The sequence below is a fragment of the Thyridium curvatum genome, assembly GCF_004353045.1.
Source record: "Thyridium curvatum strain D216 chromosome Unknown NODE_42_length_358865_cov_86.645117, whole genome shotgun sequence".
Lineage (NCBI taxonomy): Eukaryota > Fungi > Ascomycota > Sordariomycetes > Thyridiales > Thyridiaceae > Thyridium > Thyridium curvatum.
Window position 1 is genome coordinate 46,554 of NW_022156797.1, and position 27,715 is coordinate 74,268.

The 27,715-nt window shown below is 53.9% G+C and overlaps 11 protein-coding genes across 11 annotated transcripts; 4 read left to right on the plus strand and 7 right to left on the minus strand.

Annotated features, from left to right (window-relative positions):
• Positions 1–87: 87 nt before the first annotated feature.
• Positions 88–2,602, plus strand: E0L32_007049 (uncharacterized protein; the record flags this gene model as incomplete). Its single annotated transcript, XM_031141750.1, has 8 exons — positions 88–160; positions 228–410; positions 485–1,005; positions 1,072–1,075; positions 1,138–1,721; positions 1,779–1,886; positions 1,941–2,206; positions 2,266–2,602. The coding sequence occupies 8 exons, from the start codon at positions 88–90 to the stop codon at positions 2,600–2,602; spliced, it is 2,076 nt and encodes a 691-aa protein (XP_030993874.1).
• Positions 2,603–3,481: 879 nt separating this feature from the next.
• E0L32_007050 (uncharacterized protein) lies at positions 3,482–3,904 on the plus strand (the record flags this gene model as incomplete). Its single annotated transcript, XM_031141751.1, has 1 exon — positions 3,482–3,904. The coding sequence occupies one exon, from the start codon at positions 3,482–3,484 to the stop codon at positions 3,902–3,904; it is 423 nt and encodes a 140-aa protein (XP_030993875.1).
• Positions 3,905–4,535: 631 nt separating this feature from the next.
• E0L32_007051 (uncharacterized protein) lies at positions 4,536–6,350 on the minus strand (the record flags this gene model as incomplete). The annotated part of the gene is made up of 3 exons (XM_031141752.1): positions 4,536–4,793; positions 5,509–5,837; positions 5,891–6,350. The coding sequence occupies 3 exons, from the start codon at positions 6,348–6,350 to the stop codon at positions 4,536–4,538; spliced, it is 1,047 nt and encodes a 348-aa protein (XP_030993876.1).
• Positions 6,351–8,677: 2,327 nt separating this feature from the next.
• E0L32_007052 (uncharacterized protein) lies at positions 8,678–10,928 on the plus strand (the record flags this gene model as incomplete). The annotated part of the gene is made up of 7 exons (XM_031141753.1): positions 8,678–8,872; positions 8,943–9,269; positions 9,340–9,803; positions 9,866–9,891; positions 9,991–10,111; positions 10,198–10,245; positions 10,307–10,928. The coding sequence occupies 7 exons, from the start codon at positions 8,678–8,680 to the stop codon at positions 10,926–10,928; spliced, it is 1,803 nt and encodes a 600-aa protein (XP_030993877.1).
• Positions 10,929–11,078: 150 nt separating this feature from the next.
• On the minus strand, positions 11,079–13,128 carry E0L32_007053 (uncharacterized protein; the record flags this gene model as incomplete). The annotated part of the gene is made up of 2 exons (XM_031141754.1): positions 11,079–12,107; positions 12,844–13,128. The coding sequence occupies 2 exons, from the start codon at positions 13,126–13,128 to the stop codon at positions 11,079–11,081; spliced, it is 1,314 nt and encodes a 437-aa protein (XP_030993878.1).
• Positions 13,129–13,661: 533 nt separating this feature from the next.
• Positions 13,662–15,187, minus strand: E0L32_007054 (uncharacterized protein; the record flags this gene model as incomplete). Its single annotated transcript, XM_031141755.1, has 3 exons — positions 13,662–14,462; positions 14,522–14,569; positions 14,627–15,187. The coding sequence occupies 3 exons, from the start codon at positions 15,185–15,187 to the stop codon at positions 13,662–13,664; spliced, it is 1,410 nt and encodes a 469-aa protein (XP_030993879.1).
• A 712-nt stretch (positions 15,188–15,899) lies between these two features.
• Positions 15,900–16,451, minus strand: E0L32_007055 (uncharacterized protein; the record flags this gene model as incomplete). The annotated part of the gene is made up of 1 exon (XM_031141756.1): positions 15,900–16,451. The coding sequence occupies one exon, from the start codon at positions 16,449–16,451 to the stop codon at positions 15,900–15,902; it is 552 nt and encodes a 183-aa protein (XP_030993880.1).
• Positions 16,452–17,728: 1,277 nt separating this feature from the next.
• Positions 17,729–18,241, minus strand: E0L32_007056 (uncharacterized protein; the record flags this gene model as incomplete). The annotated part of the gene is made up of 1 exon (XM_031141758.1): positions 17,729–18,241. One exon carries the CDS (start codon positions 18,239–18,241, stop codon positions 17,729–17,731), a length of 513 nt encoding a protein of 170 aa, XP_030993881.1.
• A 1,696-nt stretch (positions 18,242–19,937) lies between these two features.
• E0L32_007057 (uncharacterized protein) lies at positions 19,938–22,287 on the plus strand (the record flags this gene model as incomplete). Its single annotated transcript, XM_031141759.1, has 5 exons — positions 19,938–20,524; positions 20,813–21,451; positions 21,498–21,869; positions 21,917–22,209; positions 22,262–22,287. The coding sequence occupies 5 exons, from the start codon at positions 19,938–19,940 to the stop codon at positions 22,285–22,287; spliced, it is 1,917 nt and encodes a 638-aa protein (XP_030993882.1).
• Positions 22,288–22,345: 58 nt separating this feature from the next.
• On the minus strand, positions 22,346–22,945 carry E0L32_007058 (uncharacterized protein; the record flags this gene model as incomplete). The annotated part of the gene is made up of 1 exon (XM_031141760.1): positions 22,346–22,945. The coding sequence occupies one exon, from the start codon at positions 22,943–22,945 to the stop codon at positions 22,346–22,348; it is 600 nt and encodes a 199-aa protein (XP_030993883.1).
• A 444-nt stretch (positions 22,946–23,389) lies between these two features.
• Positions 23,390–27,494, minus strand: E0L32_007059 (uncharacterized protein; the record flags this gene model as incomplete). The annotated part of the gene is made up of 8 exons (XM_031141761.1): positions 23,390–25,949; positions 26,006–26,086; positions 26,153–26,294; positions 26,346–26,470; positions 26,535–26,745; positions 26,803–27,107; positions 27,165–27,302; positions 27,358–27,494. 8 exons carry the CDS (start codon positions 27,492–27,494, stop codon positions 23,390–23,392), a joined length of 3,699 nt encoding a protein of 1,232 aa, XP_030993884.1.
• Between the last annotated feature and the right edge of the window lie 221 nt (positions 27,495–27,715).

Here is a 27,715-nt window from a genome sequence, read left to right on the forward strand (position 1 = left end):
CACCATCGTTGGGTGGCTCTGAAACCTCGTTGTTGTGTCAGACCTCTATAGCATAGTTCCCATTTCTGAATACACCATCCAACGACAATGAGCACCGCAGCCCTCGGCCAGGGGGTCGGCTATGGCATCCTCGTCGGTTTGGGAATCGCCTTTGCGCTGGGTAAGCCATTGACTTGGGAGAAATGGGCGTCACACAGTGAAACATAGCTGATGTTCCATACTCATAGGTATGATCTGTATCACATTCATACTCAAGCGCTACAACTCTGAATTGCAAACGTCCGAGATGTTCAACACTGCCGGCCGGACAGTCAAGTCGGGCCTGGTTGGCTCGGCCGTCGTCTCATCATGGACCTGGGCGGCTACGCTACTACAGTCTACTGGTGTCTGCTACCGCTATGGTGTCTCTGGTAAGTCTGGCGTAGCATCAATGTATTTGCCGGCCAAGTCAAGTGAGTACTGACCCGCGCGACTATGCGACCAGGCCCCTTCTGGTACGCCTCCGGAGCCACCGTGCAGATCCTGCTCTTTGCGACCCTGGCTATCGAACTCAAGAGACGGGCCCCGAATGCGCATACCTTCCTGGAAGTCATTCGCGCCCGATATGGCACCGTCGCGCATATCGTGTTCTCCGTCTTTGGCCTCGCGACCAACATCCTTGTATCGCTCATGTTGATCGTCGGCGGAAGCTCGACTGTCCATGCTTTGACCGGAGTGCACACCATTGCGGCGATCTACCTTCTCCCGACCTTTGTCGTGGCCTACACTGTTGTTGGTGGTCTCAAGGCTACCTTCCTGACAGACTGGATCCACACGCTGATTCTCCTCATCATTATCATCATCTTCGCCCTGACGGCTTACGCCAGCTCTGACGTCCTTGGTTCCCCATCCGCTGTGTACGACCTACTTGTAGAGGCCGCTGGGATGCATCCCGTTGAGGGTAACAAGGATGGCAGCTACCTCACGATGCGCTCAAAGGAGGGTGCTATCTTCTTCGTCATTAACGTAAGTCTTGCACCACTTTCCCCGGAGCAAGTATGAGTAGACATTCGACGCTAACGCACTATGCAGATCGGTAAATACACTCTCTCTCCGAGTGCACTGAATATCTGATAGTTTGCTAACTTAGACGTACAGTCGGTAACTTCGGCACCGTATTCCTCGACAACGGCTACTACAACAAGGCCATTGCCGCCTCCCCAGTCCATGCCCTGCCCGGCTACATCCTCGGAGGTCTTAGTTGGTTCGCCATCCCCTGGCTCACGGCCACGACCATGGGTCTCTCGGCCCTCGCGCTCGAGTCCAACCCGCGCTTCCCCACCTACCCGGACCGCATGTCGGATGCCGATGTCAGCGCCGGCCTGGTCCTGCCCTACGCGGCCGTGGCCCTGCTCGGTAAGGGCGGCGCCGTGGCTACTCTCCTGATCGTCTTCATGGCCGTCACCTCGGCGACCTCCTCCGAGCTCATCGCCGTCTCGTCCATCTTCACCTACGACCTGTACCGCACGTACGTCAAGCCCGACGCCTCGGGCCGCCGCCTCATCTGGATGAGCCACTTCATCATCGTGGCCTACGCGCTCTTCATCGCGTCCTTCTCCGTCGGCCTCTGGTACGCCGGCATCAGCATGGGCTACCTGTACCTCATGATGGGCGTCATCATCTCGGCGGCTGTGCTGCCGGCCACGCTGGCGCTGACATGGGCTGGCCAGAACAAGTGGGCTGTGAGTAGACACCGTTCGGGTGGGTGCAAAAACCGTGACTAATTGAGGGCAACGCAGGCATCGCTTTCCCCCATCTTTGGCCTTATCGTCGCCCTGATTGCCTGGCTCGTAACTGCAAAGAAGGAATGCGGAAACCTCGGCATCGAGTGCACCGGTTCCAACAACGTATGTACCTGTAAATCGATAATACGCCGCGAAGATTACTGACCAACCCTGTAGCCCATGCTGGCTGGCAATGTCGCCGCCCTGCTGTCGCCCATCGTGTTTATCCCCATCTTCACCCTCATCTTTGGCGTCGACAAGTACGACTGGAAATCCATGATGGATATTCGCAAGGGCGACGACCACGAGCTGGCTGCCACTGCCGGTGTCGATCTCGAGACGGTACCCGGCGGACACGAGGAGACCGTTGCCGAGTTCGAGGTGGAGCAGAAGAAGCTCATGCGCGCAGGCAAGATAAGCAAGACGGTCACCGTCGTCATGACGTAAGTCTATCGGTCCGGGTGTTCTCTGCATTCGAATCTGCTCTTAACAAGCCTCATAGTCTTGCCTTCCTCGTCCTGTGGCCCATGCCCATGTTTGGCTCCGGCTACATCTTCTCCAAGCCCTTCTTCACGGGCTGGGTCAGCGTCGGCATCATCTGGATCTTCTGCTCGCTCTTCGCCGTCGGCCTGTTCCCCGTATTCGAGGGGCGGAGAACGCTCGTGCGGACCGTCAAGTTTGTCTGGCTGGACATCACGAAGGGCACCGGCCGCCACCACGCCAGGACGACGATGATCCAGGGCGAAGGGCGCTCTCACGTTGCTACGCCCGGTGACGTCACGCCGCAGGAGAAGGAAGTCAAGGGAGATGTCGCTGGAACCAAGGTTTCCAGCCAGTGATTTATATTTTATACCCGATCTTGGTCGTCGTTATTGGACAGGCCAGGTTCACCCATGCCAATCAATCAGCAGCCTATATGTGTAGACATCCAGATAGGATCAGATAATAATTGAGTACTAAGCTTTTTCATACCCAACCAGGGATAGGGTCCGGCTTGGAAGTGATCGCTTGAACTGAACTCATGCCAGGCAGTTGGGCGCAAAGCAGTGTGAGGTCTCCCTTCAAAGCCGGCAAGTGGGCGTCTGAATAGTTGACGGAAGTGCATCAGAAGCTACCTCGATCTTAACAATCAATATCCTTGTCACATCCTTGCCCTGGAACTCAGAAGGGCTATCCCACTACCTAAATCCGATGGGCTTGATGGGTAGACAAGTACTTCTGTTAGCAGTCCGTCAACTAATCTGACCCTCACTTGGCCGGATTGGTGAATATCAAAGCTTGGCGCTACCCCTGCAAGGGCCGGGACAGTGCATGGGGATCTTCTCATTGAAAATCTGGGGTTAGAATATCAGCTTGATTGAAGGTTCACTGACCTCATCTCGATGCTTCGGCCTATCGGGCCCACAGTGGTGCTTTTCGGGTCCGCCGAACACAGGCAAATCGGGTTTGCGGCACAGCAAGGCGCAGTGTGAGGCACGGCGCTCCATGAAACAATCAGGCAAAGATCAACAATGAGATCAGAGGATAATAAGGTCGCGTCAGCCCACCTGAACGACTCAACCCTTTCAATCATCTCTCTCTCATACCTACATGATATACTGAAGCACCTCAAATCGACGAGACAACTACAAACACGGCCACAATCTTGCGCTACACAGCGGCAAACCTCCCCGCACGCTCAATACCGAAGCACAATCTTTTCCCAAAATCTACACATAATGTCTGTCACGTACCTCCGCGGTCGAGACGGACCCAGCTGCGGCCCACCCAACTCCATGCCCGACTGGGCCGGACTGCCCGAGATCCCCGCGAACCTCACCGTCGCCGCGACACCCGGCCGCTCGCCGCAGGACGTGCCGGCCTTCAACGCGACCTGCTGGCCGAGCGAGGTCCACGTCGCCCAGGGGTGCTACCTGTGGTGCGAGATAGCGCAGCGGTACTACGTCGACGGCGACAAGAGCCCCGAGCACGCCATCGACAACTTCAGGGCCACCTTTGGCGGCAGCCAGGCGGGTATGAACCGCACCGAGCCCAGGATCTCGGGGTACCGCGTCGCGGGCTCGGGTCGGGTCGAGGTGTCGGCTAAGATGCTCGGGACGTGGCTCTTGGTCGTGTCTGGGTTCTTGATGTACGCTGCTTAGGCGGGATTGTGTATGCTGTGGGATCGGATGGGCCCTCGGCACGACGTATCGGTGGTGAGCTGTTCGCCTGTTAATACTGCAGCGGAGCGGGTGGCCGAGCGGTTGGGGCCGACCCGGGGGTTAAAGTCTGTCTTTTCTTTTGTGGCCACGAGGCGATGATGATATCCCTTTGTTTTTTTTTCGACGGATCACTGTGCACTCCTCCTCTCGCTAGATATCCCTCTGCAATGCATGCCAGCCATGTTATGAGGACCTTTGTGTATAGCAAATCATTATAACATTTCTCTTCATTGCTCAAGTCTAACTGAGAAATGAATCCAATTATTTACCCGGCAATCTTTTAGGCGGTCTCAGAGTGTCACGGGTGCTGGTCTGAACACAAGCGAGAGCGGACCGGACCGGGGTGGAGCTTGGACGGAGCCGCCTCAAGCGGAGTGTAGTGGGTCCAAGGCTGTTGGACAAAGTACCTCGCGACGTGCTGTCCCGCCTTGGCTCCACGGTGCGCAAGCTCATCGGTATCCCCTTAACTGCGGAAAGGCGGATTTTTAGTACCTCTCAAAGTACAGGTATCTACATAAAGATCAACACTGAACCCCAGCCAGATCCCAACAAGACCCTGGCCAAACCCTGGCTAATCCTTGTGATTCAAGGCCTCGTTGGTGATAATACGTAGATCATTGAATAGATCATCTACAGGGTTAACAAGCTCTTGTACATAGAAGTGGTTTATTTGCCACTCCGGGCATTGCAGAGCTTCCGATTTGACAAGATCCTTGAAGGTGCCACTTTGGTACGAAAAATCCGCCTTTCCGCAGTTAAGGGGATGGGCGTGACCTTCATCGGGGTAGACATCAGTGTCTCCACGTTTGGCGGCGGCCACGACGGTATCCTGCCCCAACAGCGTAGCTCCATTGTTCATGCATCGCTAGTGCTGCCCCGGAGCTTCGAGGAGCCATATGCCGACATGATGGCAAGGCAGAACCGCATCAACGAGGAGATTTGGCCGTTATTGAGGCAGTGACCCGGGGGCCAGGGACTACATGAGCGAGGCTAGCTTTCAGCAAAGGGACTTTTAGGAGGCTTTCTAAGATGCCAATTCCCTTGAGCTGCTGCGGATCAAGGGCAAGTTTGATCCGGAAGGTCTGCTATATGTGACCATTGGGGTGAGAATTGAGAAGCGGCATGTCGGGGATGATGGACGTATGTGTTGTGTGTCAAGAAGCATATGGCATAACTTGAATAGATGTAACTATTCGCTAATTATATCAAAAGGAAGGAAATGTGCCTCGCATGCTATCGCTAGTATCATCGAGAACAAGCCACCTGCTACATAAGCGTATGCTCTCTTACGCCTCTACATCTTCCACCACCCAGACCTGTCTGAAACGCAGTTTACTGCTACTGCGCAGCGCTTCCGGGTCCACGTAGAAGCGCAGATCCACATTATTCTCTTGCATATTAGACACCCGAGCGATAAGGTAAATACGAGCTCTTAACGAAGTATTTGGCAGTGGATTTGACATTTCCTGCATCTGTGTGTGGATATTTAGTTAGCTAACTAATACTGCACGAGAGCTCAGAAGGTTGTGTCAGGGGCGCCCTACTCTTTTATACTGATTGGAACTCATATAAAACTCTCTGTTTCTCTGGCTCAGCGTAGACTTAACTTCGATGTAGTACTCGGGCTTCTGGCCATCCCATTGCTGTCTGTCCAAGAAGCCTTGCTCAATCAGCCGGGCTGTCAGCGTACCCTTGTCGTCGGGGAAGACAAAGTCCGAGGTCTCAGCCCCGTTCCAGTCAGGCCAGTGCTCGTATGACGCATGCTGCTTGATCAGATTCCGCATGTTGCTTTGCCAGTCAGACAAATAGAGTTGTTCGCCTAGAATTCGATGAAAGAACGAAAAGATCTTGGCCAGGAAGTCAGCGTCTCGTGCTACGTAGCTAGTTAAAAATGAGAGACCGCAATGCTACATACGAAGAATTCACCTGCAGCGCCAACCTTGGAGTGCTTCTCGAACTCGGTCTCGGAGCGGATCTTGAAAGGTGGCGGGGCTGACGTCGTTCGGTCAATGTCGTCGAGTGCCCTGGATAAATCGGTCATATCCAAGCTGATGGCACTTGGGAACTTTGTAGTCTGAGCGGCCTGGAGCAGGTGATCGAGCAGCCGCACAAACTCCTCGTCGACGGCTGGTTTGGGCCGCTCAAGCTGAGTTGTGCTGTCCTTTGACGTGAAGAGCTTCCGGACGGTGGATGGAAACTCGGGCTCAACTGCTACCGAGTCTAACACCACGGCCGCTTGCCGCCTGGAACTTGAGTAGTATGAGGGAGACTGCTGGGAGCTTTGGTACCCCGGTGACATAGATTGTCTTGAACCCTGTGGAGGCGAAGTCGCTCCGTTTGTCTTCGGCGTGTACCTGGCCTGCCTCTGGCGTTGCGGTGACTGCATCTTTCGATGTTTCGTCATGCTGCAAGACCCGATCGCACATGTCTCGAAAGTCTGCCCGGTCCGTCTGGTATCTTGTCGCGAGTAATACCTGTGTAATGTTTTTAGACACGTCTCCATGTGGTGTTGAGGCTCAACAAACCCGCAGTCGCAGACAGGGTTGCCTTCGTGGACCCCCTGCAAGTCATCCCATGTCTTCCACGTCTTTGTGGTGGTGTTGCCAGAGCAAGCACAGCAATAGCAGAAGCGGCGCCCTCGCGGCTCCCGCACACAGGTACTCCCACACTTGTTGCAGTTCGGCGGTTGCGACAGTGGCAGAACGGGCATGCGCCCCGTGATCTGAATGAGGGCCATTATGACCGAGATCCGTCACAAACACCACACTGGATCACAGACAGTTCATAGCATGACGACTAGGAAATGTAGAAAAGGCCGCAAGCATGTTGTGACCATCTGTTGACATTTTAAACCACCACCATTTGTTCAGCTCGTGTGTGGTACAATCTGCCTAACGGATAGCGGGGGCCGGGTAGGGTGCGGCTGAGGCGCTGTTGCCACCAAGCCACGGCGCTAAAAGTCACGCCAATATGCTTTCGGTGGCCATTTGACAGTCGGCATTGTGAAGTTGGTCGAATTGTGAGCCTAGTATGCTTCGCTGGCTTGCGGGTGTGGGCGAAAGTGTGGCCATTGGGTCTGGGGTCGCCGGATCTGGCCTGCTGCCTACACCCGCATTTATGCACATCAACCCGGCAGCGATATCCACCAACCAATCTAAAGATGACCCTATCCACGGTGCAGCATTGGGCATGAGAAATCTCACGATTTTTAGTGTTTTGGGGTCCAGGATGTAGGTCCTTGCCTTACCTAACATCAGGAGTTGACATCCATTGCGGAGAGGAACGAAATGGATCTGATAGATGACTGTCATGCCTAGACGAAGAATCAGGAGAAAGCTGACGGCGGCGCTTTCTGGTGCTGATAGCAGCTGCCTTAGGGTCTCTTATCAAACGTCTGGAGAGTAGGCCGCACTTGAGATGGCCTCTCAATGACACTATTCGAGAGGGGAAGAACTGGAAGCTTATCATCTAGCTCATCAAATAGCCCCTGTAGTGAGGAAGACCGCTCAGGCTGTGCAGAGGGTGGTGCATCATCAAACAGCATTGTCGAATCATCGGGATGCGGCCGGTGCAGCTCAGCACCAAGTCATAGTGTGATATCTGCAGGAAACACTCGAGGTGTGATAAACATATCCGCCTCGTACAAGCAAAAGCCACTTTTCCATCAAGGTTGGCATGGCTCGAGCAAGTCAAGGTCCCCTCTACCGGACTCGCCTTATTGTAAGAGTCAAGATCGTAGGGTATTACACAGCGAAGTTAATCTAAGTGGACAAGTAGGCCGGCATTGTACCACCTGATTAGCGGATGAAAGTCCCGGCAGGGCGAAGTTTGAGTTACACCAGAAGCTATCAAAACATCGAGCCGTGGTGATCCAATTTCGTGACCCAAAGACCCGGTGGTATTGGACTAGGGTTCCTAGTGACTGTGCCGTCTATCAAGTATGAAGCGCATCTCTTAGTCGGGCTCTCCCTTGGTGGCGCATGCCTTTACCACGTCTGTTCTGGAAACCATGTTTGAGCGCTGGCGGATGGCGGTTCGTGAGTACAAGAATGTTGTGTGATAGAAGCATATTTTACATTGGAGGGTAACACACCCGACACCCCCTTGGCTCATTGTAATCATTCTAACACCAAGGATCCGAGACCCCTGGAAATGGGTGGTGGCATCAGAAGCTAGGATATGATGGAAGTCATTTTCCGACCAGGATGAAATAGGTCGTCCAACACCACTTTGACTGAGGGGCATGCGTCTTGATAGTAACCTTGTCACCGAATACGCATACAGAGTCGGATCCAGCCCCATCTGAGTGGGCCATGGCGGAAGCCTTCCCCGCGCCCTCCGCGTTTCGTTGAGCCCAGCCCATCGACCACAGATATCATGGAGTGTGGAGCCGTACTTTTGGGGAAGCGCCCTTGCCCAGCAGATAATGGTCTCGAATCTGCTACTCGTGATTTGTCCTGACCCTCTCCGGGTGAGCTGTATCCTATCCATGCTGTTCTAGATAATAATATAAATGCGAAGACTCGCACTGATCTTATCTTGTTTCTCTAGAGTCTGGTGTCCCATGAACAGGCTTGGTTTGAACAATCTATCTTATAAAGGGTTCATCTTCTGCTTCCTTTGACGGGTTGTTCGGGGGTTGCCTCGGACTTCTCCTTACCCAATACTCTTGCCTTTGGGATCTCGCTTCCACTCAACTTCCATCGCATCACCATGACTAGTCAAGACAAAGCAGCCGTTCGCCAGGTCCATAGAGCCCAAGATGACTCTACCACCAGCACCAATGCCAGCATTGAGCGAATTCCCACGAGCGCATCTGATAGTGATGTCAATGAGGCCATCGTTCGACATCTGCAGACCACTGGTGAGGATATCGGCATGACTTGGCGTACATTCATGGCAGCAACAGTAAGTCCGTAACGGAGAATCTAACCTGCTGCCTGAGAGCCCGCATGCTAAAAAGAATCCAAATTCACAGTCCATGGCCATGTGCTATAACGCATACATATTCACTCTGTTGATTCCTCCAGCAATCCTGAGTTTCATTAACACCGAGCTCGGGCCGGACCCTCGATACACCTGGATCACTATCTCTTGGAATCTTGGGGGAGCCATGTTCGTGACGGTGGGAGGTCGTTTGAGTGATATCTTTGGTCGCCGCTACTTCTTTATTTCCGGAGCAGCACTCCTCATTGTCGGGAGCATCATTTCAGCTACTGGTCAGAGCATCAACCAAATGATTGGCGGCGGTGCGATCTTTGGAGCGGGGTCAGGTTTTCTCGAGATGGCCTTTGGTGCTGTTCAGGTAGGGTTGATATCCCATGTTCCCTCTGGTGTCTCTTCCGAAAGATATGACTGATAGATACGCTACATAGGAAATCGTGCCAGCAAAATATCGCATGGTGACCATCGGTCTCTTCGACGCGTCCTCGTTCGTCGCCCAGATCATGCCGCTTGTTGCGTGGGTAATCATCAAGTATAGTGGCAACTGGCGGATCTGCTACTACGTCATGATCGGTTTCCAGACTATTAACTTGTTATTCCTCGTTCTGTTCTACCATCCTCCGACTTTTAAAGACAAGCAAGCTGAGCACGGAAAGACACGCCTCCAGCTAGCCAAGGAGTTTGACTGGGTCGGGCTCTTCCTCTTCATCGCTGGTTGCACGCTGTTTATCGTCGGTTTTAGCTGGGGCGGTAGCCTGTACCCCTGGAAGAGTGCTACTGCCATTGCTCCAATCGTCATAGGCTTCATGACCCTCATAGGCCTGGGTTTCTACGAGACTAGGGCCAACCTGGCGTCTGCCCTCTTCCCACCACGCCTTTTCAGAGCCGTACGACAGTAAGCCCTCATCAATGTCCTGACATGATATCAAACGAGATTCTAACACGATCGGCCCTTAGCTTCACTGTACCTATTGCTGTCATGGGTATGTCCCCATTCTCCCTGCCTTCTCAGCCCAGAGCCTCCTAAGCTTAGTCCCTGATCCTCAAATCACACAAGATATGTCTCTAATTCAAGACTGAAGCCATCGGAGGAATGCAATATTACTCCAATGCCACTCTTTGGACTCGTCTCTCCCAAATGCTGTATGCTTCTGATGAGATCTCCAAGGGTTTGTTTGCAGAGGTGTTGCCCTTGGGTAGTGTGTGAGTACCAGAGCCCTCCTCTATTTTCAGCTGCAAAAATAAAGCTCTTGGCTCTAGAGAATGCTATTTACTAATTACACAAAAAGGCTGGGAGGGTTCTTTGTTGCCTGGTCCAAAAAGATAGGTCATCAGAGGTGAGTTGTTGGTAACAATCAATGCCAATCCTGGACTTGGCCCACACTAACCAACTCGCAGGTGGCAAGTCTTCGGTGCTGTCGCGGTACAGACCGCTTGTGTCGGCGCTCTTTCCACTATCACCCTCACTAGCAGCGCTCAAGCTGTGGTCCTGACCGTCATTGTCTCCTTCTGCACCAGCGTCAATCTCCTCAACGGCATGGTGCTCGTCGGCTTCGGCATCATCTACCAAGAGGATATTGGGACTGCTGCCGGTCTCGCTGGAACCTCCCGCCTCCTAGCTGGAGCAATAGCCACTGCCATCTTCAGCAACGTCACCAACAACAAGTATGCCGAGGCCCTTCCCGCACAGATCACCAGCGCGGTAGCGAGCTTCAACCTGGCCCCGGACGTCTTGATGGAACTCATTGCTGCCGCAAAGGCCGGCACCCCTGCGGCCTACAAGGCTGTCCGAGGCATTACTCCAGATATCCAGGGTGCCGCTGTGTTAGGTAACAAGAAGGCGTATCTTGAGGGTGCTCATCTGTCGTACCAGGTTGCTCTGGGTTTTGGACTTCTCGGGTGCATCGCTGCCGTGTTCATCCCCTCTGTCGATACTCGTAAGTACACAACCAAGACGGCAGCACCTCAGCACAAGGACAAGAAGATCTACGATGAGAAACACCAGCCTGGTCAGGCTTAATAAGAAAGTGCACTGAGTTGTGTACCTGGACAGATTAATGGAGAAGAACTGGATATCCTATCATCATTTTATAATACTATTTGATCTCAATCTTGTTCTGTATGCATGGGCCAAGCTTGTGCTCTTATTAATAATCGCATCTACCTGCCATTATTCTTTCCCGCTAGCACTGACTTGGAACGTAAGCTTAGCCCTAGAGTTGTGCGCAAATCCTTCATTGAGACACATCGCCGCGGACATACCCAGCGGTGGGGGGAACTGAGCCATGCAGCTGTCGATGTACATCCTGCAAGCGTGCTCGATGACGAACCGCTCCGACATGGTGACCGAGTTCTCAATCTCTCTGTCAGGTGCGTGCGTCAGCCACGTGAGGTTGTACGAGATGATCCCATCGTAGTCCTCGAACAGCGTGGCCACCTCGGTTTCGATCAGTTCGCGCTCGTCGTTGGTCTCGGCCGCTGGCAGTAGCGATATCACCTGGTAGCACCACGGATGGGTGGTTATGACCTCCCTGAGCGAGACATCTGGTTTGTCGAACGGCGGCGTAGTCGCTGTCGGCAATGCGGCGGAGGGTGCAGAGGTCACCAGGTCGGAGGTTTCGGAAGCAGCCACGGCTTCATCGCAGGCCGGGCAGATGATGATCGAGGCTTGCTTGACCTCTCGGACAGGAAGGCCTGTTGCACAACGTTCCTGGCAGTACTCCGATGTAGCACCGCGGTAGATCTCCACTTTGGCCCTGGAGCGCACCGGGTACCGCTGGGGTGCATCTCCCTCCTTTCCCCCTTTGGCGAGAGGCGTATTGTCCTTCGTAGACCGATGCAGGTCGGTGAAGAAGGCATCGCATGGCGGGCACACGATGAAGTTGCCGGGTCCCTCTTCAAATGAGATGTTGAGGTGGTCTTTGGCACAGATGCTCATACAATAAGCGGCGAGGTTTGTGCCTTCGGCGTCGAAAGGCAATGAATCGTCTGAGACTTCTTCGGGGAAGCTCTTGGGAATCACGATATATTCCGGAGTTGTTCTCTTCGGCAACCGGAAATGGTTTGACAATCGTGCAAACGGAGAGTGTAAGGCGTTGAGTCCAATCGAGTTGTGGCAAGGAGGGAGATGTGATGATGCCAGGCTAAGGTCGGCCAACGGCGGCGCAAGAGCGCAGGGCGGTGGTAGTGGACTCATGATCTATGGAGACTCGAGCAGTTGTTCGCTGTGCTTCTTCTTGGGGGAGTATCGAGAGATTGTCGGATCCAGGCTGATTTAGTACAGGAAGTTGTGGATTGTAGGGTCAAATGGGGACAGAAAAGGCACTTGAACTTAAATCAATCATGCTTGAAAAGTCGACACGTGAACGAGGGCTCGAAAAAGCCTCTCAAAATGCTCATGAGGATAGTCTACCTCAATGCTATTTTACAGGAACCGTTGCCGCCTAGGCACTACTCCTTGGCACTGGGCAGCGATTCTGGTTGAATTCTTTGGTTCTCCAGTCTGCTCCTCAATGCACTCGCTCCACCATCTGCACCAGCAGTACTCTTTCAAGTCCTTTATTCGCTGTGATGTAATAAAGTTGAATACTATTACACCGGACCATCCGAAAGAGACCAGTCCGATACGGTGATTGGAATAATGGTGCATTCCTCCGAAGTGAAGACTCAGCTGTCAGATACCCTATATGAACATATAGTTCAACGCGCCAGAGCAGTCCATATCGACGGCATTGACGCTGGCAAGTGTGCTCTAACCCTTATCCGGGTACATTTTTTTATCTGAAAGCTGCTTGACCAAAGCTAGTGTGCCTTGTATGCGTCTCGTTGTGTTCCCATGAGCGGTGATGCCTGCGACGACCCAAGAGTCTTGTTGAGTTATGTTTCTGGGAGCTTTCTCCATGCTAGGCCGTCTAGCGATCATCTCTGTACCGTACCACCTCAGACACTTGGTTGCGGTGCGTCTGCTTGGCAGGATGATGCTTCTCGTTGTGCTCGCGGCGAAACATCTTGAAAGCACCGAGCGCAACCAGGCCGCTGAGTCCCGCCTTTATGAGGTGGCTGGTCTGGTGCTTCTTTGACTTGGACGCCTCGTAAACCTGCTCTCCGGCATAGGCAGTTGCGGTGACGCCTATGATGGCGTCGATGTCCTCGCCCAGGTCGAAGCCATGGCTCCGGTGTGATGATGAGGAGGATAGTCGTGGGGGAGTTTCGCGGTTCATTTTGGTGAACTGTTTGTTGTTATTCTTGGTTTCGATAATGTCTGGTTGAATGCGAGCTGGCTGATGAGTCTATTTTGTGGATAGTGAGTGACAGCATTGGCTGATGCCCATCTATCCATGGATATTTATGTGGGTGGTCTGATGCGGCGCCACCCGGGCAGGGAACGGGTCGCGTCGGGGCTGTCCGGGCACAGCACTGCCTCCGCTGCAACATAGACTGCTAAATGACAAATTACAGACCTGCTGACTCCTACTTTCGAAATTGTGACGATCTTCTTCGGTCAGCTGCTGGCTCGTCTTTAGTCATGCCACCCGCAGAATTATCCTTGAATTATGTACAGTATTTGCTCACACGGCCGCTTTTGGTCCCAGGCGCAAGCTGATTTTGGTCATGCGATCGGGCTTTTACGGTATTGAGTCTGTTAGTTACGTTGAGCTCATATCCCATCCCCTCGGATACGGTACACTGCACGCCACCTTAGCCAACCCTGGAGCTCCAGACTACACGCCACCCTGGTTGGGGCGCATCCAGTCTAGGACAATGCAAGGCCAAACCACAGAATCGCCAAGCCGACCAACGCGCTGCTCAAAAGCGTCCGATCCGCGGCCGAGCTCTGCGTCCCGGCCTTGATGGCGCTGACCAGATCTGCTGCCTCTGCCCTGCTGCCACTCGACGCATTGAACGTCGTGCCAATCTCTCCCCACTTGATGTTGGAAAAGGTCACCGACACCTCCGGGTTGTTCTTGACGATGAGGGCCGGGTTGCCCTCGGTCGCGTTGCAGGGGCCGGAGCTGTTGGAGTCAAGCCAGGTCATGAAGTCGCCCTCCGAGTTCCAGATGCTGAAGATGAGCACCATACCCCGCGCCAGAGACTCGCCCATGCCCCGGACGCCGCCGAGCCGGTTGAAGTCGGACGCGTTGCGCTCGGTGCAAAAGTCCTGCGTCAGCACGCCCGGCGCGTCCCGCCCGCCGACCCGGACGCGCGCGTTCTCGATGACCCGGCCGCCCTGCACGTAGAGGCGGCGGATCTCGGTCAGGGGCGCTGCGGAGGTGTTGTCAGCCGTGATGAACTGCGTGACGACGGTGAAGGGGCGGCTCGTGTCGACGCTGGCGGTGCGGTCGGGCGCGTAGAAGTCCTTGGAGCCCGTGGCGTAGGGGTTGATGCCGCAGCCGGACTTGTCGCACACGGCCGGCGCGCCGCGGCCGCATGCGTCACCGGCGCACAGGAACGAGCCCGGCTGGTTGCACGTGTGGGGTGTCAGAACGGTCGCACGGCTGTTGGCCTCCCAGATGTCCATCTCGTTGCAGCAGGAGCCCGAGTTGTTGAGGTTCGGCTGTGCATGACGGGTATTAGTCCTAAGTTCCGACCCTTACGGAGCTTGAGTTCACTGACCAGGCCATTGATCCATGTGACGTTGTAGCATTGCGCATCGCAGTATCCCTTTAAGAAATATGTTAGTCGGCATCGCTCCTTGGATACAGATGCATCGCTTCCTACCGTTCCATACTGGGCCCCAGCTGGGTTCAGGTCACTCCTCGATCCGTCAGCCTCCATCTCGGACAGGTACAGCGCGCCGTTCATGCCGCAGCCCAGCTGCGACAGGTCCACATCGTATGTCAGCTCCTGGTTGGTCAGCTTGAGCAGCTCGTAGTTCTTGTCGTCCTCAGCCAGCAGATACAGGCGAGGGCTGACAGACGTGTAAGCCTGGCCGTCGAAGAGATACTGCCGCAGCGTGACCGCGCTGCCTTTGGTCAGCACGCCGAGCTGGGTGTAGTCGACACCCTCGAGCACACAGTTCCTGGTGCACGTCTCGACGTCCGGGCATAGCGTCTTGTTGTCCCGCGCCGAGGCACAGCTGACGGACGGGTTTCCGACGGCGTGAAAGGGCCGCGACAGGGCGTCGGTGACGAGCTTGGTCTGGCGGGTGACGCAGCCTCCCGATCTGGTGCAGAACTGCGTCGGTAGTTTTGGGTGCACCTCGGGGATCTGGCCGATCTGCTGCGCTGCAGCGAGGGCTAACAGAAGAGGCAGCACAGCTGCCATGTTGAAAGAATACATTGTTAAAGGAATGACAGGGAAAGTAATAACACTGGTGGCAGGACGCGTGATGAGCTACAGAGGACATCCCTCTTTCTTCGATTCTGTGCGCCATGGTGGCTTTTATTCAAGGGGCTTTCCTGGGGAGCCATCACCACTCCTGCTGACATGACAGGGTCGTCCATGATGATCGCCAACTCTGTAACACCATCACGGGATGACAGCCGTCTGGGGTTTCATGCAAGCTCAAAGTTCAGACGGAGAGACGACATGAGACACGATAATAATCCGTGCATGCCCCTGTTGTCGTAATTTTACCTTTACCTCAATGACGACCAGCCAGTTTTGCACTTGAGCGCCGTGGACTCGGGAACATGTCAAAGAATCTACCGATGTGGAAGGAACAGGCGTCCCAATCATAGAGCCACAGACAACATAGAGCAAGGTGGTCAGGGTACGGGGTCTGAGACGAGTACGATTGCCGAGATCGATATTCAGGGGTGGTAGTTCGGAATCCGGCACGGCTATTTCGAAGAGAAAGGGTATGTGCGCTGGCAACCCGGTGTCAATCTCATCCGAATGCCCTTTTAACCATTTCCGTTCCTGTGTGAAACATCTAGATCTGAAACCCGGGCTTTTCTTGGACAACGATTGAAACATTTCCTCCGAGAAGAAGAGAGCCTAGAAGTTCGGCCTTTGAATTACATGCCTATATGCCTGTTTTGCTGAAAGACTACTTACCCTCCCGCGGAGGGAAGTGCGTCCCCAACTCCCTCCCATCACTGAGCTTGACCGGCTGGCTCTCCGCCATGACGGCCACCATGCGCGCCCACTTGTCCGCACTCGGATTCCGCCATGCGTGCATCGTGGCCCGCTGGACGGTCATGTCACCCGGCCGCAGCAGGCGCTTCTCGCCCGAGTCGAGCGTCAGCTCGATCTCGCCCTCGAGCAGGACCACGACGTCGAGGCTGACGGTGCGGTGCATCGGGCTCGTGCCCCCCGGCGCCGTGTCGACGTACCAGACCGTGGCGCCGTCGCCCGGGTTGAAGAGCGGCGGCTTGGTCTGCAGGTGGTCGCCGTAAGCGGCGAGGTCGGCGCCGTCGAGGGCCTGGGGCGCCCGGTCGGCGACGTAGCCGAGGCGGAAGAGCGAGCCGCCGAGGTCGTTGGTGACGCCGAGACTCTCGTCCTGCGCGGTGCTGAAGCCGGCTAGGCCGGTGTCCGGGTTGGTATCGGTGATGACTCGCCTTGGGTTGGGCAGTCTCGGTGTCGAGGCTTTATCCGTCATGGTAGAGATGTACTTCAACAATCTGATCAGCTTCAAGCTTTTGAGAAGTGTGTACCACCATACAATTGTGTTGCTGCCACAATAAAGAGAGGAATTCCAAGTGCTTGGCGCTTGATGTCTCTAATGTTCTGGAGCGGGTCGTGTTGGATAGGCCGAGGTGAGGGGAAATGGCGCCGGGTGCTCTTCAACCCGCTCAGGCTTTCAACATCCGCTCCGAATTCAATGTGCCGACAGCAAAGGTCCGGAGATAAGGCAAGGAGTTTAACATACAACCGTACCACAGCATCTGAGAAGTATTCTGTACTTAAGATTACATAGAAACAGAAGCGTCACTCCTGCTATTCAATTTGTCCTGTTTTACTTGATCTCCTACGATACAGCAGAGATAGCCCTATGGCGTGGCCTTGGAAATATTGTCCGGTGTTGTATTGCCAAGTCACAGAGCTACCTGGTCACAGTGTGCCAATTAGCGCATCACAGTAGTACCGGCTTCAGCTTCTTGGCGGCCACATCTGATGAACTAGCTACGGAGTACTACTGCAGGCAACAATGTCACCAATTTCCAGTAAAGTCAACATCAGATATGAACCCTTTCAAATTTCTTTCTAGTCTTCAGACCTGAGCAAACTCCAGTCCCGGCTGAGCCGCACCTAAGCCGCACCTAAGCCGTACCTAAGCCTCGCCTGAGCCTACTTTGTTGGGTTTCGTTACGCCGAATTTGGACATCCTCTAGACATCAGTCAGTCCCAGGCAACGGCACTAAAGATGCAGACCCGGGACTGGGCTTGTGTTCTAGGACCGCTGTGTCCTGGGACTAGCTTGTATCCTGGGACGGGTTGTGTTCTAGGACGGAGTTTATGTCCTAGGGCTTGCAAGCTTGTGTCCTAGGGCCAGGCTTAAGGATCTTGTCCTTCCCATGCCAGACGACGGAAAACATCCCACGATCACAGAAACGCCCCGGTGGTAAGCGCATACATGATCTTGCCCATCTGTCCGAACAGCGCTAAGCTTTCCTCTGGCAAGTTCGCCAGAACCAGCTCACAAAACTCCACATCCCACTTGCCCGGGCCTTGCCTTGCCAACGCGGCCTGTTCGAAACCTGGCGGGTAGAGCCCACTCATCGCCCAATCAATGAGGACCAGTTCCCCAGTCCCTTCCTCGATGATGATGTTTCGGGGCACAATATCCTGGTGAGTCAATACCAAGTTTTCCATCTTGAACCGAGGGGAGTCGGCAGCAAGCTGGTTCAGGTTGATACAAACATCGAGTTTGTGGTTTTACCAGGCCTCCATGTCTGCAACAGATGAGAACGGTCCCGCGCCATAGTGTGTGAAGTAGGGACCCTGATACACGTCATCGTCATCGGCGCCGACTGGCCCTGGCGGTAAATCGTTTAGAGTTACGGACTGTAGGCGCCGGATGAGCTGGGCGATGGTTTTGGTTAAGCCGAGCCGTTGTTCTTGGGTCAGTGACGGCCAGGCCTGCTCAAGGAGCTCTCCGGGTATGAAGTCCATCAGCATCAACCAGCAGTCTTCTTCACTGTCCTCGTAGCCAACAGGAAGAGGGGCTTTGAGTATTCGATGTACTTGAGGGACGCGAACCCCCTGCTCATACGCAAATTCTTGTGTTTTGGCTTCGCCAGGTGTCATCCCTCTGCCGGCCTTGAGGACAAGCGTGTCGGACACACGAACAACTTTGCTACCTCCATACTCATAGATAACCGGTCCGGTGCGAAAGATGAGAATCAATTCATCTTTGGAGATTGAAGATGCATCTGTAGAGCTTGTCATGGTGGCCAAAGGAGATCGCAAGTTTGAGATGTGGGCCAAGGCTGTTGTAAAAATCATGGCTGGGTAATTGTGCAACACTGTTGTAAAAAACTGCGTTGTGTGTACTGTGTTGGAATTGGTTGTCTTAGGTCTCTTCTCTTACCCACTGTGTAGAGCTGCTACTGCCACAGCTCACCGCCTTATTTAGATTTGCCTCGCCAACATTGAAAGGCGGCTCCAAAGCCTATATCGTCATCTCAGACCTCCCTTATGACTATTCACGCCAGACACAATATCTTGACACCTTGACTGTCCCAGTCAACATTTCTGTCGGGCAGTTTATTAATGCAATAACCCGACGCGGACGTGACAAGTACGAGTTCGACTCCGATGGTAGAGGCTGTCGATTCTGGACCCACGACCAAATCGACTTATTCCTTTCACTGAAACTACTGGCAGCACGTTCTGAATGCGAGAAGGCCAAAGACAATATCCTTCAAGAGTTCGAGAATTTCAAGCCAACCAAGCGCAAGATTCCATTGAATAAGGGGGCATACTACGATCAACAGGAAGAAGACACTCCAGAGGCGGTTGCCCTCGTCGCTAAGACGTTAGAGGAAGAGAAGAAACCTCCCGAGAAAATCGACTCATAGTGGCATATGGGCAGGCTCAGGCCTCTAAGATGCGGGAGAAACTGGCCCACACTTTGACTTGGCTCCGGTTTTGCTATAGCTACAGTCAAACCTTGGTCTTGATTTTGTGATCTACCGAATATCTTTTATGTACGTCTGACATGATCAGATCTTATATCTTATTTGTATATTACCACGGAAGAGACTACAAATCGTTACGCTCTGCTCTCCTTTGCTTTAAGATATAATATGTAATGGGCTCGGTCAGTTATAGAACCTCCCGGACAGTCCACATGAAGAGCCCTTAGTATGACCGTCCGAAGTCGGTTCGAAAGCTCAGGTGGGCGTACAAGAGGTCCACAGGGGCGCTCAGATAGCTTACGCAACTACTCAGGAGCTAGAGCATGAGCAGTGGCTGAGGTCCTGCTTACTCGAATAAGACTTGAGTGAGATTCATATCTGGCGTCGACTTCCGACAAAGTCGACGTCAGATACGAACCTTTCCAGATTCCCTTTTGGGCTTCAGACCTAATGTGCCAGGCATGAGACTATGGGAAATTTTTAAAAGGACAGGGGATGTCTCTATGGCAGCGAGGACATGTTTGTGAATGCGTTATTCCTTGTGGAGAGAGCAACCCGGATCTCTGTCTTCGTGTTTTAACGCCAGGATTTTGCTATTCTGGTTGTTATTGTTGTCCTTGTCCGCTGGAGATGCCCAGACATTCACGCAGAAACCTTGGCCGATGTGTTTGAGGGGCCGGACGAAGAGACGGTAGCGAGCTGCCTGATGCCAGAATTCCATTTTGGGTGGGTGGAACAGAGGTGCAGAAGGCGACTTCTGGGTTGGTAGCCATGAACTTTAAAAGGCACTTTATTTTTCAATTCATGGTAGAGGTACTCCAAGGAACCAAAAGTTCTACCATCAAGATACATGGGCAGTTGTCCTCATCTCACAATCGTCGCTACCTGTCTCAAACTTCTCGCCATTTTCAAACCTCATCCTTGCCTGACACTAGCACCCAGGGCAACCCAACTGAACACGAATTATTTGACGACCGGAATAAAGCCCAATATACCCAAACGTCATGTGGAAAACAATAAGCGGAATGCCTGTTGCGGTGCGTGACCGCGTAAGGTCTATCTTTCAACACAAGCCGAGCACCAGAAAGGTGCTCGCCGACTCGCAAAGGCCCGGTGATGACGATGCGAGGAGCCATTCATCCTCTGGAAACGATACAGGAGAGAAGTCCTCTGAGTCATTTGCTCTCGAAGAAGAGCTCTCCACCCACGAGCAGGATACTGATCCCTTTACGGCATTCGAGCACGAGCAGTTTTTGCGCAAGTGGGAGAGAGATCTGCTTGAACACGAAGAACCTCTCCTCCGCAAGTCGGGAATGACCCACAATGCCCGACAAAAAGCGCTAAATGAGCGACAAAATACCGCAATGCAGATGGGAAAATTGGCGGGATTTTTGGGAAATGCTTATAAAGCATGCAGGAGCTGCCTTGTAAGACTTGGAATACATAAAGAAGCACGAAATCTCGATGCTGCGAATCACTTAGATGAGTCTATCGACCCAAATACTCGCTATGGCTCTGGTGAGCATTACATAGAGGTGGTTCGAGGTCTCACCGCCAAGGACGCGGCAATCATGAAGATGAGAAACGTCTAGTGTGTCGAGGATCAGTAACCCTCCAACCAATAGGGGGTGAAACTAAGACGAGCTCAAAATATCATATCAGCACAGTGGGCCGTCTATGGGACCACTGCCACAAGCAGAAGACTGCCGCAAACAAGATCTCGCCACAAGCCCATTCAGCATGAAGGCCAAACGCTGCCAACAGTGTATCACCAGAAGAAAGGGGTGCGACCTACAGAGCCCAAGCTGTGGCCGTTGCATGCGGTGAGGCCTTCACTCACGCCCTCCTCCGACTGGTACCGAATGTTGACACACTGTAGCGTTGGATTGAAATGCAGTTATGATGTACCGCCATCCCACCAGCAGCAGTCCGCAATATCCCTTCCGGACGCCATCCACTGTGAGGGAAGCCATACACGCGTTCCGCTCAACCTGCTCGAGCTTCGTTTCGATGATGGTCTTGCTGTTCGCCTTGCCCAGTCTCTACGCGATGAAATCATCGGAGGACTTGAGTGCTATCTACAAAGCTTCAATAAGTGGCTCCCCGTCGTTGAGGGCCCATCTTTGATCACCCGTTGTCAGGATGCCGAGTCTTGGCATAACGAGGCTTTCTGCGTCTTGATGCTCGCCTGTATGCTCTTAGGTCGAGTGTCAAGACCCGGTCTAGATGAGACCGATATTCTAGGGAGCAACGAACTATATATATCAGTGACAGCCTCTCAAGCAGCACTGCTCGCAAGAGGAGTGAACAATCTGGATGTCCTCCGGTCGAAGATCTTGTTGGCCCTCTTTGAGCACTTGCAGGCCAACCATGTCGCAGCGATAGGATCACTGGCCTCGGCCGCTGCCATTGCAAAGTCCATAGAGCTGTTTCGATGGCAATGCCTGTCAGAGGTGACGACGATCTCTACTGGAAAGGACGGAGATAGGGAGGCCTGCTGTCTCTTCATCTTAGAAAGGTGAGATCGTTCGTGTCATCCTTGTCCATGACTGACTTTTAGACAGGCTCGTTCGTTCCGTGCATGATAACTGGCAAGATGGTACAGTTGTACTTTTCTGCCCAGCACCGTGCCCAGGACTTGCACTGGTCGATGAGCAGCAACGTCTCACAGTTTTGTCTGAAGCTTGCGAGAGCTGTAGTAACGCGAGGATAGAGGGCTTCGCTAATGATTCCGTATCACCAGTTCCAACATTACTCAACCGTCTTGTTCAAGCTGCTTTCCTTCTCGAGATGTCGATGAAAAGCTCTGTTACCCCGTCGTCCAGTCAGGAAATTAGACAACTCGGACTGAAGATCAGCACTCTAGCTTGTGCCCTTCATGAGGATCGCTGTCGAGGTGCGGATGTAAATTGTTCAATTCTAGGACTATGCGTGAGGTTAGTAGCTATTTCATTTACACGTCCAAGCCATGCTGACAAGCAAGCTCTATCCTAATATTGCATCAACGGGTCGAGCCGGCCTTGGAGGGTGACTGTTTGGATCATGTCACCTCCGCTCTCAGAATGGTTTTCGACAGGCTGAACCTCGTGCCGGCATTTCAGTACAAGTTTTCCACCATCATCTCGCCATGGGAGCTGCACTGCTTCTACCTTGCTGCGAGAACGTACAAGCACTTGAGCTACAACTGGGGAGAGAAGGTTGGTGAGGAGGCAGAACGTGCTGTCGGAGTTGTCATCACGACTTTGGAGAGCTATAGCACTGGCTGGAAGATTGCTGGTGAGTGCTGAAGTCTATATGTGTTTGATTAAATAACTAACAAGGTGTGAAGGCGAGCTCCTGGCCGAGCTTCGGTGATTACCCCAGGTCGTTTCATCCGTCAAACACATGCACGTGCTGGCACATCGGTCTCCCTTCAACCCAATAGCTCATGGCAGCCAGAAAGAATATCCTGCTTCTTTCCCTCCCAGGACTCCAAAGTATCGGCACCCAGCGTGCCTGCAAGTGCCTGAAACAGAGCAGGACTTGTGTTGTTTTCCCCCTCATCGCGACCAGGAAACTCGAGTGTCGGGCAGATAGTGGCAACCTTCATTCGACACCCGAACCCTAGAACTTGACGCAGCTGCGAGTTCGCCTGCGCACCACCAAAGATGCCATACGTCAAGATCATGACCGGCTTGCCGATCCACGCATGGTAGAGATGGTCGATGGCGTTCTTCAAGGTGCCTGGGATCCCAGAGTGGTACTCTGGCGAGACGACAATGTAAGCGTCGTGCTTGGCAATCTCTTGGTTCCACGACACAGCAGCCGGGCTGGTGAACTGAGCCAAGTCCTGGACCATCATGGGATGAGCAGGCTCTTGGAACATCGGGAGCGGGAAGGAGGCAAGGTCGACAATGGAAAATTCGGCGTCATGTAGCTCCTGGTCTGTCTTCAGCAGAGTCAGGAGCCATCCGGCAAGCTGCGGCCCAATACGACTGGGCCTGGTAGACCCGATGATGATGGCGATCTTCATGGTAATCTGAGACACAGTTTTGCCGGGGAATGTTGCGAAGAGAGTAGTTTGAGCAGAAGACAAAAGAATGCGATCCCAGTGATGGTTGAGCTCTTCATTTTATATTTTCTCTCTATCCCCGTCCCTCAACATCCATTGGGACGACCCAGCTTCCCATGTAGAGTCGCATGCAAAGTCGCAGACTCGGGTGTAAGAATGCCAAGATCAAGACGTATGCACAGTCGCATGCATGGTCGCATGTGGAGTCCCTCTTAGCCCGGTGGAGATTATTCTGAGCAGGCGAAACCACGCACTGTGGGAATGTGAATGTGGTACATCATTGATGGACACGAGTTTCCCACAAGTGCTTTGCCTAGAATGATAGACTTGCATCGCTGAAACGAACTGTTTGCACACGGCGTGGGAAACCACCCGATGTAGTCAACACGAAGGAATCACGGCCATCTAAGAGCACTCCCAGCAACCAAAATCATCCATCACCACATCCTTGTATGCCCTTCCCGCAGTAGGGGCATCCCCAATTTCATCCCATACTTCCCTCCTGTAGAGCATACAGTCGTCGACAGGCGAGTTCCACAAGAAGCTGTGGCACCCAAGGCCACCGTTCTGGCAGATGCTCGCGCACTCGGCCTGGGTCTTGCCATTAAATACCCGTATAAATGATAGAGGTGTGCTGAAGCCACGGATGTTGCAAGAGAGGCTAGGATCCGGATTCGTAGCGCGCTTGCAGACTGCGGGCGTAGCAGTCGGAGACCCTGTTGTCAACGTCGTCGTGCTGCTTGGGATAGATGTGGTGTCTGACCCCTGGGTGAATATCGACGTTGGAACCTCTGACCCTTGGGTGAAAATGGATGTCGGATCTCTCTGGGTAAAGATAGATGTCGGAGTCCCCTGGGTGAAGATAGATGTTGGAACCTCCGTTGTCGACGCCGTGGTACTTTCGGTTGTGGGAGCGGTACTGCTCGGGATGGACGTCGACGAGGGCAGCTCGGGGAATATCGGTCCAGGCTTGGGGCAGTCGAAGCAGCTCTCCGCCATCCAGACGACCGCGCTGTACTGGGACGAGCTCTGTTTGTCGCTCAGATACCACGCGATGTTCATGCCGTAGAAATAGCAACTCCAGTCGGCCTGCGAGTTGGGCCACGTGCCGCGGTCCAGGGCGTAGCCCTGGCAGTTGTCGAGGCCGCGGCAGATGCTCGCGCAGCGCTGGTACCAGACCTCCATGTTGTAGTATTGGCTCGGCTCGGGGGGCGCGATGCCGGTTGCCACAGCCAGCAGCGACTGGGTGGTGGTGGCGTAACCCGACTCGGTGCAGCGGTTGGTCTGGTACTGGCCCTGGCCCCTGTAGCAGGTGGTCTGCAGCGGTGGGGCCGAGAAGATAGTGATACCGTCGTTGACGATGATGGGCGGCGTGGTCATCGGCACGCGAGTGCTGCCTCTTGTTGTGGTTGCAGTGGCAGGTCTGGTGGTTGACCCAGAGGTGCTTGGAACAAAGCACTGATAGCAGTCGTTGTCAAACCATACCACACGCGCATAGTCTTGGTCGTACTGGCTGTAAAATGAAGATACAGGGCTCCTGTAGAAGTAGCAGCTCCAGTCGATTTGGTTGCCGGGCCAGAGAACCCGATCTACGGCGAAGCTCCCGCACCCGTCCATGTTCTGGCAGACTTGGGCGCAGATTCCAATGGAGCTGTCTTGGTTGCCATTCTGGGCTGGAGCGGGAATTCCATTTGCAATCGCCATCATGCCAATGGTAGGGATTGGTGCTCCGGACTTGTTGCATTGCTTCGAAGGGTTTAAGGGCAGGCTTGAACAAACAGGCCTATCAGTCGGTACGAAGGGGGTAATTGCGGGATCATTAGTGACACTCGGCACGACACGCGTTGGTGTCGTTAATGTCTGAGGGCCGCTCGTTATAGGAGTTGTGGTCTGCGTGGTGGATGCAAAGGTACTTGTCGACGCCGTCCCCAACGTCGGCGGTGATGTTGACGTCGTGGATGGCCACGTCCAGATTCCCTTGGGCACCATCCGAGACCATTTACACTGGTAGCAGCCTTTCTGAAACCAGACGACGTTTCGATATTGAGGGTCAAAGGACAGCCCATACTCGGAAATGCCGGCCGAGTAGAGATAACAGGTAGAATCCTTGCTCGTATCCTCGGGGCGTTCGAGCGCAAATGTCTGGCAGCCATAGTACCAATCACAAAAGTCTGCGCACACCTCGTAGGCTGCACTCCAGTCGCCATTGCTAGAAGAGGGGACATCTGTTGCCACGACCAATAGGTCCCGTGTCGCCACCGGGGCACCAGACAAAGTGCAGCTAGCGGGTTGACTGTCGGGAAGAGAGCAAAGGCCTGAAGTGTACAAGGGAGCGTAGTACTCATAGACTGTCGTATCAGGCGGAGAACTGGTCGTGGGTGACTGAATCACGGGCGGTACACTGGAAGTCGTAGGCTCATTCGTACTTGTTGGCGTCGGAGTGGCTGTTGAAGGGATGATGGTCGAAGAAGGGAATGCTGTGGACTCTTCGCTTGTCAAGGCAGACGATGAAGTAGTCCCGGGAATACCAGTGTCACTCGAACTAGAAACCGGCGTGGTCGCGGCAGGGGAATAGGTCGACGTCAAAGAGGAGCTTCGAGGAGCGGTGCTAGGCAGCGAAGAAGTTGTGGATTGAGGCTGAGAAGGAGTCACCACTACATCGCCGATGGTGACGGTGGCGGCATCAGCAGCGCAGTGCTCAATGATGACGAGGCTAGATGTGCCACCACCACTGGTTGGCTGGCTGCTTACGACGACGTAGTTGCCGTCTGTCGTCCAGATCTGGCTGTTGTAGATCATGACTCCACCCAGGAACATTTGGAGAGTGCACTGGGTTAGAACAGCTCTGCGTTGGACGCTGCTTCCTTCTGTGCGGATGGAAACTTGAAATATGACCTCGGTGTCGGGTAATTGCTGTGCTGGTAGTTGGACCGTTGCCTCTCCGTTTGCTGGCGGTGACATGTTGCTATCCATCCGATCAGATCCTTGACTTGACTCATTCATGAGGCACAGCAAGCTTACATGACAGACTTCCCGTTCTCTTGAACGATGGAAGCATTGGTGACGTTTGCCTTTTCTAGTTCATACGTGACAGGGCCGGAACTAGACATAGACCACATTAGCCTCCATTATCAGTTAGGACAAGGCGAAAAGGCAGATATCACATACGAAGACGGACTGTACAGGTAAAGACTCAGATGGCCGCCGCTGCCGCACCTCTGGTTGACGTTACCCTTGCAAGGAGAACGGCACGACGACTCGTCTGTTTGCGTCGAGTACAGCAGCACATTACCTGCCCAGCATTCGCGACCTAGAGTATTGTTAGAGTTATCACTACACAGTCAGGGGGTTGGGTACGCACCGTATTCGAGTCCGAAGTACTTGAGACCCTTGGCGGAAGCGAGTTGCAGACAGTTTTCGACAGTCATGTCGTCAGAAGCAGCCAGCTTCGTGAGTGCCCTCCCGCGCTTGTCATTGTCGGTGTAGCTGGAGGAACAGTCAGCACTTCTCGTGATCTTCCGAGGATGAGGTCCGCGAGCTGAGAGCCTACCATCCCTGAGCCACATAGTCGCCAACGCGGTCGGTGGGTGCACTCGGGGCGGCCGAGCTCGTGGGCGACGAGGTCAGCTTGTAAAGGTTGAGACGCTTGCCGGCTCCGCACAAGGCAGTGCTGTCTCCCGAACACGCGGAGCTACACTCGGACTCCTTCGCAGCCGGGACGCTGGAGGCATCGAGATCCTGTCCGCACCAGCACTCGCGGCCTAATCAGAGCATCAGCCCCTGAAAAGAAACTAGCTGAGAATGTAGACTGCACGTACCATATTCCAAGCCCATGTACTTGCTCCCAGCACAAATGGCTGTGCACTTCTCCACGGTCATGGCATTGCCCTTGGAGACTCTGGCCAGAGCACGGGCAGACCCGGCGTCGGTGTAACAGCCTTGGTAGGTATACCCCTCGGCGGCCTTGACAGCTGGGGCCGCTGGCAGTACAACTTTGCTGTTCATGAACAGACTGAGGCGCGAGCCGGCACCGCAGCGTTCGGCGTCGTTGCCGGGACACTTGGTGGAGCACTGCGATTCGTCGGTGGCTCGGGTTGCGTTGGGGGCGAGGGTATTTCCGCACCTGCGGAGCGATATTAGCTAGGCCCTGCATTCAAAGAGGCAGTGAGATGTGACGCACCAACACTCCTTGCCGTACTCTACACCAAAGTACTTTGGTTTCGCAGACGCCGCGCACAGCCCGGCGCAGAGCTCGAGCGTCATTTGCTTGTCCGTGGTGACCATCTCCAGCGCCCTGCCGCTGGAAGGCTCAGCCCAGCTACGCAATGAGGTCAGTAACGAAACAATGGTGCTGGTTTGTGTATCCTGCTCACCATCCCTGATAGACATAGTCGCCAACGTCGGCGATGGAGCGGATCTGGCCGTCGAAGGGAATGGCTTGAACCACCGAGGTCTGGAGAGCGACCAAGGCGCTGAGTCCCAACAGACCCGATATCTTTATGCGCTCCATTTCAAGGTCGTTTAGTTTGACCTGTCAACCTGAAGGACAACAAGTCAAGACCCAGTGAGATAGGAAATGAAAAAGACGATGCTGAGCCTTCTACTCTCAAAGGGCTCTAATCCCCTTTTCAAGAATCCCATGGCATCGGACATGAGGGACTGCACCGGCGGCTCCGCAACCGGTGTGCATAAGGAGCGCTGTCAAACTCTCCCGCATGAGACTATTGAACC